This window comes from Scleropages formosus, chromosome 11 (genome assembly GCF_900964775.1).
Source record: "Scleropages formosus chromosome 11, fSclFor1.1, whole genome shotgun sequence".
NCBI lineage: Eukaryota > Metazoa > Chordata > Actinopteri > Osteoglossiformes > Osteoglossidae > Scleropages > Scleropages formosus.
The window spans coordinates 18,081,308-18,094,116 of record NC_041816.1 but is presented as its reverse complement, the minus strand read 5'-3'; the positions used below and the strand labels follow the sequence as shown (position 1 = coordinate 18,094,116).

Genomic DNA, 12,809 nt, shown 5'->3' with positions numbered 1-12,809 from the left:
CTGAGTGCCAGAACTGCAGCTTTTCAGAAGAACTGAAGGGAGGTGACATGTTTGCCTCATGCCTCAGTGTTCCCTGAGATTGCCTGGGTCTCGGGCGTCTAGGCTGCACACTGGTTTGGCTGAGTCAGAGGAAGGCCCCTGCCAGATGTCTGGTGAGGGACATTCTGCCATCAGCAGTGGGGGGGGGGGGGGGGGGGTCAATTTTTTTTTTCCCTCCTTATTTCTTTGTTTTTTTGCCCATGATGTATGAATCTCTTTGTCCTTAAAGATACAGCTGCTATGATGTAAAATAAATTCAGAGAAATCTGATAATTACGTTCCATTGTACCATATCGTATCATATCGTATCACCCTTTCTCTCCCAGCCCCCTCAGCGCAGTGGGCGCCACATTGCTGAATGTGCCCTAATGAGCATTTTCTAATGAACGCATCCTGGGGAGCAATCTTGGGTGAGGTCTGTTGTGTCCATAAGGTTCCACCACATCTCAGGGTCTCCACTTGCAGTCCAGCCTATAAAATCTCTTGCCACCGTACTCACTGCTAATGACTGTGCACTTTGCCCACAGACGGTGTCAGTAAAAGGTTGTTGCCTTGTGTTTCTAAAATCTCTATTTTTGTGTTTGCTCTGCACGAGTACAGGGTGCCAGAGAGAGCAAGGGCTCAAAATGCAGCACAGCTCCCCATAAGTAGCAGCAAATAAGTTGCCTAAAATTAATTCTGTTTCTTAGAAACCAAGAGAACACACAACGATGCACATACTGAAGCACATGTGAAGACTGGGAGATTCAGTGCTCTGCTCAGGCATACATAATGGGTTAATGGACCTCATTTTCCTGAATGAGGAACACTCAGGTTTTAGTAGAACATTAACATTCGTGTCAAAGTACCACCCAGTTAATACATCTCCCTTTCAGGCCACAGCAGGCAGTTGAATCACTGGACAAACAGGTCTAAGGTCGGATAAGTCAGCTGCGAGGCCAGCTAGTGCAAACACAGATGATCGAACGCAGTCTCTGCTGCATGTCAGCAAAAACATGGCTTTGGCCTTCCAAGTATCAGGGCTCTGGAGTGTCAAGGTGATACCGGGGTAAAACCAACTGTAGGTGGGGATGTTACATGATTTGCTAATTAACCATGGAAACAAGGCCTTTGAATCTTATGTTTTTCATCATCTGGCCAATCTCACATCGCCCCTTCTTGCAACAGGTTTATTGTTAACACCTACCGACAGTATTCATCACAAAATTTGCCAAGGAAATAGTTAAATGACTTTCCATTTTATCAGCCTGGAGGGAAAAATGTTTTCTTATCTGTTATAAAAAATGCAAACTGTGCTTTAGGGAGCTAGGAATAAAGCAATTCTATAAAAGGCAATAGTTTTCTAGTGCCAAGGATTTTGAAGGATTCTTGGCTTCGCAAGCTAACTTTAGTGCCCACCTTAATTTATTTCTATACGCTTAGGTCTCTGTCTGGCACCAGGAAAAAACATAAAAATAAAAAACAGGATTGTAAAACGGCAGTGCGTGTAATGTGCAGAAAGCAGAACGAATGGAAACGTTTTGAACTCATTCGCAGCCCATCAGTGCCCAGTCCTCCTGAATAACCCCTTGGCATTACTGCCCTATCAAGGCCAGAGGTGTTGCACTGCCAGCACTTTGGTTTTAATACTCCAACATACTGATTCAAGGGCGTTTAGAACAAGTAGCCAGTGACACAGCTAAAGTCTCCTTGAGAATCACCAAGTTATGTTGGTTACCAGTTCAAATGCTACTGTGCTCATGCTTTTGTAACCTTTAATCTGGATCTTAACCTATAGAGCAATAAAAAAAAAAGTACTCAAAAATCCTACAAGAGTGACAAAATGTCTACGGAACAAAAATGTATAGCCTTTCAATTAGCCTAAAATACAAACTTACAAAAAAGTCAAATTAATATAATCTTTACAGCTAAATTCATTACTTAATCCCAGTCAATAAAAAAGCTCTGCATAAATACGCATCTAATTCTGGATGCAACATGAACACTTGAACTTGAGTTCCATAAATTTGATCAGCTACAATTTTAACACAAGTAATAAATTCAGAAAAAACTCCTTGTTTTGAGTTTTGGGAAAAATTTCATTAAGATGCCTTGTCTTTGCTTGAGAGCTGCAGTGATTTTATCAGAGAATGCTGGACTGCAAACAGCTAAAGCATGGACTATGAAACGAAAAAAAAATGATTACATGTTTTTTTTTTAGGCATACAAAGATCAAGAGAAGCTGTTTTGTAACTTCAAGAGTAACTGAAGTTTTTCCAAAATAGTTTTTATATTTCTGAACAGCACCAATGAAGGTGATAAACAGTCATCGGTGCACTCCGCTAAAATCTTCTTCCTCTAAACCACAATGCATAGCTCTCTTTCGCTCCTTAAAAGTGGATGGATGCAAGAGATTGAGAAAATCCTTAGAGTTCAGTTTGCTATATGTGTCACAAGCCTGCTTCTCTTGCAACTAAGCCCCTTTGCATCATAGCAGTACATTTGATACTCCAGTAGTGAGTGAGGTTTAATAATTCTAATATTACCATGACTGCAAGTTAACTGCTTTTTTACTGAACAACAATCATAGTAAAAATACAATGCTCTTAGGTCCATGGGCACTCACTCACCTGCCCCTCTATAGCCCTGCGGGAAGCAGCTGGCGTGTTGGCGTAGGAGCTGATGGACGAGCTGGTGTTGATGTCATCCGTGTCGATAGTGTCGCTGATGCCGCTGCTGACGGAACTGCTGTCGTCCCAACTGCAGAGGGAAGGACAAGAGACAAGTGGGTCTCATTTACAATTGCACCCATTTGCACTTCTTCAGTCAAATGATGCCACAACAGCCAGTTGAGAGTATCAGCTCAGTAAAAATTACACACACACATTTTCAGAACCGCTCGTCCCATACGGGGTCGCGGGGAACCGGAGCCTACCCGGCAACACAGGGCGTAAGGCCGGAGGGGGAGGGGACACACCCAGGACGGGACGCCAGTCCGTCGCAAGGCACCCCAAGCGGGACTCGAACCCCAGACCCACCGGAGAGCAGGACCGTGGTCCAACCCACTGCGCCACCGCACCCCTACCAGTAAAAATTACACACTTACAAAAAAGGAATAGAAGAAGCATTCGACAACCATTCTGCCACGCCTGCGACATCAGGCCCTTACTCTTTTTAATTATCGTTCTCTTTCTCTGAGGTTGTCAATCTGTGTGGTTAGTGTACATTTTCCCACACTGCTGAGCATTTCACATCATGGTTCTGTGCAGCTCTGAAACTTTCACTACAGGGTACACGTCATCGTTCAGTCTAGCTGACATTGTGTTTATTTAACATCTAAAAAGGGGCAACCATTAGTACAGCTGGCCAGAGAGTTCAGATAAATATATTTTTTGTTCTTATAATCACCTTCAGTATGTCCCCTTCACAGAGATACACAGTCTGTTAATGTGATCTTGTTTCAAGACTAACCACATTGCTTTCCAGTTCATTAAGAATCTGTTTATACTTTACTTTAAAAACTTCTGATGTTACAGTGTGGCTGAAGCAAAATGATATCTGGAAATCAGCAAACAGAGCAGAAAAGAAGAGGTACAGGTTATGAGCAGTTTTGCCCATCAGAAACAGGCCTGTTGTTCACCCATTTGTGCAGGAGGGTAACTGGTGTATTGCAATGTAGCCCTTTTTTTTTTCCATTTGTCCCACTGATCCAGAGAGTTACCAAGTGTGAGGCTACAACAGTGAGGTTTACAGGTTTTAAAAGACTTGCAGCCCACAATAACCTAATGACTAAACACAAATGCCACAATCAAATAAACAGAAAGAGGAAATTGTGTTATACCCAAATAACCTTAAATGATCCTTGCCTGAATGCTCCATCGAATCCAGCGCCACGTGCTCCAGTGGCAAAGAAGAATTCAGAGACCCATCAAGGATACCAGCATGAATTGAATGCGGGACAGCACCGTTTGTCTGCTTACCGTGGACACATGTGTTCATTAATACTTGAAGGATGGGATCCCAGCCAGCATGAACAATGGTCTGTTCTGCTTCTCAGAAAAAATAAACAACCACTACAAGTACAACGGGCTGAGAGACAAATGATGTGAGAAGCACAAAAGGTAATATAGCATTAGCAGTAAAGCTGAAGTTCAGCCACAGAAACGCTGTCCAGGTATCCCAGCCCAACCCCTACAGTAGGACGACAGTGGGTCAAATGCTCCAAACAAGATGAGAGGCCTGTTCATACCTATGTAGGCTTCAGAATTAAGAGCAGATCTCAGCTGTTCAGAACTGACCTGACAGAAGCATGCAAGCTTTCCTAGGGTGGATAAGGTGGTTAAGGGTGGAGGGGGGTTACTCTTTATTTAATTAAAAAAAAAAAAAAAACAGTATGGTGGAAATATCCCACCTGGACATTTCACTTTTTGGTTCACCATGAACTTCAGACTGTGTGTTCAAAACTCATATATACCACAAAATACACAAAAACACAGTAGAGCCAGGAAGCTAATGAGCAGTTAATGTAGTAATACAATCAGTATTTTAACTGCTTGAATTTTTTAGCTTCCCTGGAAATATGAATTCAATATTTATTATTATATTCCATCATGCACCATCAGGAACCACATCTCCTAAACCTTACTGAGCTCTGCAGGGAGGAAGAAGGGCTGTGAGCTGTACACTCAGCGAAGTAAGACACCCTGCCTCACAATAACTCATGCTGGAGACAGGGGAACCCCTCCCCCACACACCTGGGGACCAACCGCGCCATCGCCGATGCCCACGGCCAAACACCCTTGGGGCGGGGTGGTCCCTCATCACCAACCCCATCACACCCAACAAACCACCATGAATGTGGCTGTCCATTACTGAAGAGGCTATAAAGGCCTTGAGGCACATGACATCATGTGCTTACCTTCTTGCCTTACAGTTTAGCTGGGGAGAAGATGAGCTGTTAAAACACTGCAGGCTCGTCCCTGACATCTGACCAGGGGAACTGGTTTTGAGTTAAATATGAGGAGGGCAGGGGTCGGCTGGTTTACTCAGTGTGCCAAGACCTGATGTATGGGCATAGACAGGATGGGGTCAAACTGCCCCCTCTGGCCTGAATGTGGGATTAGTTAAAATCTGAAGAAGAGTGAAGGGATCAATGGACTATCTCTGGGGCAGGAAATTGGGCAACTTTGTAAACACTGTGTTTAAAAGGACAAAGGAAGGCACTAAGGAGAAGCAAAGCTGCAAGCTATTGTTGGCTGTGTTTAGTTTCCGCGGCAATCAATTAGTTCTGGCAGATTAATCATTTCTGCTGTGACACAGGGAGACATTGTCAGCCAGCTGCTCACAAGTAACGACAGGTTACCTGAACTCGAAGAGAGGAAAAATGACAAACTGAGGCAATGCAGCAAATGAGGAAAAAGTTTAAAGAAAAAAAAAAAAAAAAAAGAGAAATTTGAAAGAGCAAGAGTTTGACGTGTGTGCGCTTTTTGTTGCGTTGGCCCTGTGAAGAAGCAGTACAGAACACGGTTTTTTGTGCCTGGCAGTTGAGGTGGAGCAGACCGTCTGGCAGCCTGACAGAGAGAGATTAAGGAGAAAATTTATCAGCCTCAGGCAAGCACCCTGCTCTTTTCAGAGGCTATCCGTAAAAACCTTACACTGAGCACCGCTTTGATGAACTCGACATCACTCCCCATCGAACAAAGTGCTTATGTTAAAAATAAACACACTAGACCACCTGCGGAAAAGGAAATCCATGCTGCCTCAGCAAAGCAAATGAAAACAAGTGTTGGTCATTTACAGTCAGGCCATTTCATGAATCAGAACAAATCAGAGTAATACTGGATCCACTGGATCCTACTGGATCTGTTCTGCTACGCCATGACTCAGATGTAAACGTTATTGAAAGGTGAGAATGGATTCGGCCGCTGGATGAAGGGCACAAAACGCAGCCCGATAATCCTAAAGAGCTGAAATGTACGAACACATGGGCAAACCACACAAAGAGAGAGACTATGTAGATAAGAGCAGCCCTAACACCCCTTAAAGCCCAGAGCTTTTGCAGGGTTTGTGAAATCCTCAGAGATAGATAAGGAGCGGTCCTACCTGGGCCAGCGGGTTCCCCGCCTGGACTCGGGGAAGGAACTGAGCAAGCTGGCCCTGTAGGCGGAGGAGAGCTTCATGGGTCCGTGCTGGGGGCCTGCTTTCCCACTGCTCGCTCTGCCGGTGCAGGGCGCACACTGAGAGGAGCCAGGGCTTTGAGCGGATCGCCAGCAAGCCCGTAACTTGATCCGCGCAAGCAGTTAACCCGCAAAGTGCTGAAGTGCCGAAGTCCACGCAAGAGAAGCAGTCTGCAAGCAACAGGTCACTGGGGTGGAGGGATATCCAGCACTACTAGCCAAATTTCCAACAGTCCCAGCACAGCACAATACTACGCGACTGAATGCACTACTTAAGAAATGGACTTCAAAAGACAGCACAGAATTTACTTCCATGTAAAGAACACAACCCTAGCTGGAGATACTGCTCAACTATTAGTGTGTATGATGCCCGGGAAGCGCTAAGACCTGTCGTTAAATGGCCACCTACTGCCTCTTATTACTACACACCAGCTAAACTTACTTAATCTTTTGAATCATGTTTATGGTTTTAGCGTATCACAGCTGTGAGATTTTACAGATAGGCTTATTTATAAACGCATCAGTGTGCCTGTTGAAACTCATAAGATCGCATTAAGAACTGTGAGGAACCCTGGTTACTGAGCAACAGTAGAGCCTCACGGGAGAGAGCGCTAATCAGGTATGGTACAGTGAAGGAGAAGACTGCCGGAGTGAAAGAGCTGCTTACACGTTCACGGGGTGAAGACTAAATAAGTCAAGAGCAGCACTGAGAAAAGTAGAGGGTGGACCCCCTGAACCAATCCAATTTGTGCATTCCAAATCCTCCTCACTCTCCGCCTTGCCCAAAGAGGATTTTTTGGGGTCGGGGCACGGGGGGGGTCACGCTGCCCTGTTATTTAAAGGAAGAGAGCAAGCCATTTCATGGGAAAGACTGGAGTGAGATCAACCACCAGACAGCCGCTCCGGCCTGAGAATACCCCTGGTGCACCAATAGATCCTCACGCGTCCACAGTTCCGCCCTCCGCAGGACCCTTCCGAGCTGCAAAATGTCACTGAAATGGAGAAACTGAAACACCGAAGACTCCACAGGCTCATGGGAGCTGCTGGCCAAAAGAATCTTCCCCAATGGGACACAAAGGATCAAGAGGGGTGGGTTGGGGGGAAATAGGAGGCAGTTGTGTTCACTATCTCCAGCCCTCATTTCCCCTGTAATGCAGCATAAATCTCAACAGAAGTTCATGTTCACTTTGAAGAAGGACAACTGCAGATGCTTGTACTTGAGTCAGATGAAAGCACACAGGTGACTGCACTTTGTGGAAATGGGTCTGCTCCTCACTCCCCCAGTAGAACCCCTTCCCCACCCGGATTAACTTGCAAAAAACTTCCTGGCTCCATCGAAAAACTCTTCTGTGCAGCTGGAGTCTGTATCTATATTTAGTGTGATGGCAGGATGAACAATGATAATGATCCCTCCATTGCCTCCAGTCTGTCTCTACCCTCACAACACACACGCACACACACACACACACACACGCACACACACACGCACACCCTCTCCCTCTCTCTGCATATTTGTCTTATGACAAGGCCGCTGCAGGGAGCTGGGGTTTGCATGGAAAGCGATCGGACCGCTCTCCATCCCAAGGCACTTTTTACCTTAGTCCCTAAAAGGAAGGGCCGCCAGGCCTCCTCCTGCACCACAGAACAGCCAACACAGTGTGACAGCGCTGACACCAGATCAAATGTAGGTTTCCCAAGTCGCTTGTAAGAAACAGGAGCAGCCGTGGCCAGGGGCTTAATCAGGGTCTCCCATTCGGAAGGGGTGCGCTACCACCTAAACAGTGCTGTGAAATTCCAGAGGTTACATCATAGGCCACAACTGGTGAGATGTCCATCACCGCACCAGCTACAGCAGTGCTTCATTCCATTTACATAATGATGCACCATTGTCCTCCTCACAGCCACAGTCATTGTCTTTTTACAGCAGCACAAAAGAAAAAAACTTTATCGAGTGATAATAAAATGACAGTAAGGAAACGGAGCCAGTTAGGAGCTGTATGATCATCAGAAACAAACATATGAACACCGCTGCTAAAGCAAAGATGTTCAAATCGTGACAAAATACAAAGGCAGACTTACAGGAATGTGAGGTTTTCATGCTGAACAAGAGCTGTGCACCCAGCGCGGTCCTGGGGCTCAAAAGGGCAGCACATTCCAGCAATGTGGCCTGACGTGGCCCTTGCAAACCCAGAGAAATGACAGGGTCAGAGAGGAGGAATCTGACCAAACGACTTACCCTCCAAATGGACTCTGTGTGAGCAGACTGTCATGCTGGAGCGACAGGCAGCAGATTTCCCAAAAATGCTCTAATGAGTTGCTTTTCCTCACCTTGGATGATGAGGAGTCCTGGAATGTGTGCCCCTAAGTTTCAGCCTTCAATTACAGTAAAGCTTTGTTAGAAAATTAAAAACAAAACAATCACTGTGAAAAAGATGATTGAAGGTTAAAATAATCATAGTTATCTACTTTGAAAAGTTTACAGCTCTCAATCTGCATGACATCATCCACAGGATTTCTTTTTAATTTTGACTCTTGACCGTGGTGGGGATTTGAGTTTTCTTGCTTAAAGCGATGCTTTCTTGGCTTAAACGCATGCAGAGCTAGTTGAAACACCCTGCCCTCCACTGCTCTACTACTGAGCGACTGCAAGACTGAGGGCCTCGTCTGGTTCTCCCGCAGGCTCTCGGCCCGAGCCACAGTAGGGCCAGCGGGGGTGCTGGTAGCGCACATCGAGCACTCCATTGCGGCTCTACAGCGTGAACCGAGCACGCTACAACCACACGGGCAGCGCTGCCCCGCCAAGCCCGAAGCCACTGTTTGTTGTGTCAACAGGACGGTCGTTAGAGCTGACCAAGGCTGACTGGGCCCAGGGAGGAGGAAAGCCCCACATTCCTGCCTGCGGGCTCCGTGTCAGCGGAGCAAGCCCCCCTTCCGCTGCACTGTGTGGGGGGGGGGGACTCCCGCATGAAGTCCGGGTGTCTCACTTTCACCGCTAACCCAGCTATCGAAGCAATACACACACCCTCAAACACAACACCGAAAGCAGTCGCACTACATGCCACCTGCAACACACCACACACAGGTCAAAATAAGCATGCAGGTGGCAAAGGGCTAGCTTCCTGAAGCTACAGACACATCAATACACACATACTAAATCCCTTACAGCTCCACATACACGGAGCCCTTTCCCGTGGAGCGCACCACCTCGTACACATGCTCTTCTCTACTCTGGCACGTGTAAGTGATCCTTGACACAATACTGAAATCAGAAACGAGCAGCTCTCAAAATCTTGAGACAATCCACATTGGGTTTACACGTTTGGGCACTTGGTCTTGCCTTTTAATTATCAATTTTTGTATCGTAGCTAGTAAAATGTCCGTTTCTCCGGATAGCCAAAAGGCGGCTGCTTCCTCCCGCAGGGATTCAGCACAATAACAGCAAGGCGAGACGACCGTGGTTTTGTCGAGCCGCTTCCATCATCTTCAAACAAGCGCTGTCAAAACCATTGCCTTGCTTCCCCGGGGTGTCCGATTTCATGGGGAGAGGAAGAATGGGCCGCTTCCACCGAGTCCCTGGGCCCAGAGCCGGCCAGCCTTCCCTGTCACCGAACCTACGAGCCCACGGTTTGTTCCCAACACTTCATTTGCATGTGAATTGGCCGGCTGGGTGTACTCCCACTCCAGCGTAATTAAAATGCATTGTTTGGAGCTGGGCGGTAATGACAATCTGGGGTGTGAAGCTCCCATTAAAGCACTTGTACCAGTGCTGGCTTTGTTGGCTTTGTCACTTCACAGCCTGGTCAAGCCGCCCCTCCCATCACACACTACTGTCCTAAACTGCGCAACAAACGGCAAACAAAGGATCTGACCACGTGAGAGCAATTCTCCCCAGTCGGCATGACAGCCACCTCTGCGAAAGTAAGCATGTTCAGAAAAAAGTGCAACGGAGTTGTGGTCACTGTCACTGTGACTGCAGTGCCATCAACGAGAGGCAAATTACCACTGCATAATCGAGTCACAAAAGAGATCATTACCAATTCTGCACCAGAAATCTTCCAAGGAGGGAAGTCATGTCTTCCACTGACTGGACTGAATGTCTCTGCAACTGTTCCCAGTGAAAAAAAGCAAGTCTAAGAAGGATAGTGACAACTGGCTCTTTAGCTGAGCCACTCTAAACCCAGAGAGCCATAAGCTGTGCTCACCAGACCTAAAGTAAATTGGGGTTTGTCCATTCAGTGCACAGGCACTTAATTCCACCGTAAACTGCCTCACGCTGAACGGAAGCATAAACCAGCAGTTTTTTTTTACCAAAGCAGATTGAGTTCCTTCAGCTGTGGCACACTGCAGTCCCGCTGTAAGATCCGGCTTTCTTAGGCTGTCCTCTCTTACACTCCCTGACAGATTGGAAACTGGTGTCACCGGACAATTGCTCTCACCTCTCCATTCCAGTAGAGCAGTGTCAGAGACATGCCGATGGCTGTAGATGCCTTAGCCTTGCACAGCACCCTTCCCTGCTCCTCCCAACTGAAATCCCCCAGACTTAAGGCAAACAGGAGGCTTGGGAGAGCTCCATGGTTACGGAACAGAGGCTCTGGGACGCTGTGGGCGGCCTGTGTGTCAGCAAGTGACTCTTGGTTGCCGTTTATCATGATGAAAGAGCAAAGCTGGCAGTCCAAAGACATGAGATGTCAACGCAAAGCAGAGCTAAATCAGAAATTTGAAATCACAACCCACCCAAAATGGACACCGCAGCAACGGGGAAGGCACCAAAAGAGGTGTGAGACCACCTACCTTGCACCTGCCAACAAACGCACCTTCTCTAGCCTCAGACAATTCCACTCCTTCTGCCGAGGATTTTCCCAAGGAACTATGAAGCTCCCAGCAGGCACCACAGAGCCTGGCCATTGAACAGGTTCAGTTGCGTAGCTAGGATACCCAGGTTAGGCTGGGCTCAGGTCCCCTTGGTGCTTTGAGCTGGAGTACAGATGAGCATTAGTCCCACGAAGCATAGGGAACAGAGTGAACGGGAGGCGTGTCAAATCTCCCTTGTTCCGTTAACGATGCCGTGTGGAGCTAAGCTCCGCCCCACCTGTGTGCCAACACAAGTAGGTGTGCTGCAGACAGATGGAGAGGAGCTGCAGAGCCAGACAGTCCCCCTGCGATGCCCCCACCTCCTCCAGTGAGCTTCTGGCAGCAGAATGCTAATGCTGGACTCACTGAGCCTCTCCTGCTGTTAGCCCACTCCTCTACCCTGGGCTCTCTCACATGAGCTGCTACTGAAGGTTACCAAACATGCTCAGCATCTTCGAGCTAAGTAAAGAAAATCAGGAGCATGGACTGAGGACAGAAGCCCTCTGAGGCAAAGACTCCACTGCTACAGGGACAGTAACAGCCAACAGCCATGAGCGTTCCTGTTATCTTCCTTCTGGTGTTGGCAGGATGGTTCAAAGCTGATCGAGAGGGGCTGTGCTAACCAGGAGCCACAGGCCTGATGTGGGCTGACTGTTGCTCCTGGGCACCCTGTACATCTGGCTCCTTCCACAACTGCAGGGCTGTGAAGGCCCTGCGAGAGGCCACGCCCAGTGTGGCCAGACATCCTCCTGCGGGGAGGTACATAATCATAGGCCGTGTTGGATTACTGGGCTTTCCCTTCCAATGGTAGGGTGGCAGTGAGCCACATGAACCTCAAACAGCCCCCAGACTAGGATGGGGGTTCCGAGCAGGCTGTGATCATCTGTGTCTCGACCCCTGTGCTTCCCGGGGTCAGTGAGCCTTTCTCCAGTTCCTGGGTGGGTGTGTGTGTGTGTGTGTGTCTGGGGGGTAGACTGACACATGGCTCTCATTTCAGTCACAGCAGTTCTAATGCATCCGATTTTACATTTTCTTGCCGGAAACACATCCACAGGCCTTTCTCACCATACCATTGAATTTCTAATGCACATTTGTTCTGTGGTCACTGTCTAATGACCACACAGTAGGACAAGCCATACATTCAGCAGATCAGAAAAAAACACTTCAAAGGTTTCTGCGCACAAAAGAGTTGGAACTGTTGTGAGATCACTGTTCACACAGAGATGCTTTGTGCATCAAGAAGTAAAAGCTTTTGCCTGGTGCAGAATTTGTCAGCCAAATTTCATGTATATGTGTGGATGTATGTGTGTAGGCGTGTCTGTACGTTCGGAATGACAGCGGATGGCAAACAAAGGGAAGGACTCGTTCCCTCTCAGCGTCTCTCTCAACACCTCTATTAACGCACACATCTCAATATGGAGAATTCTGTGAAAGACCAGGTCCGAGCACCTCCTTTGACCAGATTGCCTGAAGGCAGCGCATCTCCTGAGCCGGCTGCCCTGTTGAAGCGACACACTGCCGAGCGAGTGGGTTCTACATCCCCCTGTGAGTAACAAAAGATCCCTGTGGTTCAGTAATGGGGAGCCGTCTCTGCCTCCTCTCCCCTGCTGTCACCCGGGACAGTGAAAAGAAGCCCCTGCAGGGGAGCACTGGGGGGTGGGAATTCACCAACTGCACTAACATGGGCTCTCTGTCCCTAGACCAGGGCTCTCCATGTGTCCTGCTGCACAGTAGCACAAATCTATGTTCTAACAGACCGAGTCA

At 47.6% G+C, this 12,809-nt stretch overlaps 1 protein-coding gene across 6 annotated transcripts in view; it reads right to left on the bottom strand.

The window, feature by feature from the left end:
- The window catches only part of nav2a (neuron navigator 2a), a 194,310-nt gene that overhangs the window by 30,048 nt on the left and 151,453 nt on the right, over positions 1–12,809 (bottom strand). For all 6 annotated transcript variants that reach the window (XM_018763671.2, XM_018763666.2, XM_018763667.2 and 3 more), the window contains one exon: positions 2,649–2,778. In XM_018763671.2, coding sequence (XP_018619187.2) covers positions 2,649–2,778 — 130 coding nt within the window. The remainder of the gene's footprint in view (positions 1–2,648; positions 2,779–12,809) is intronic.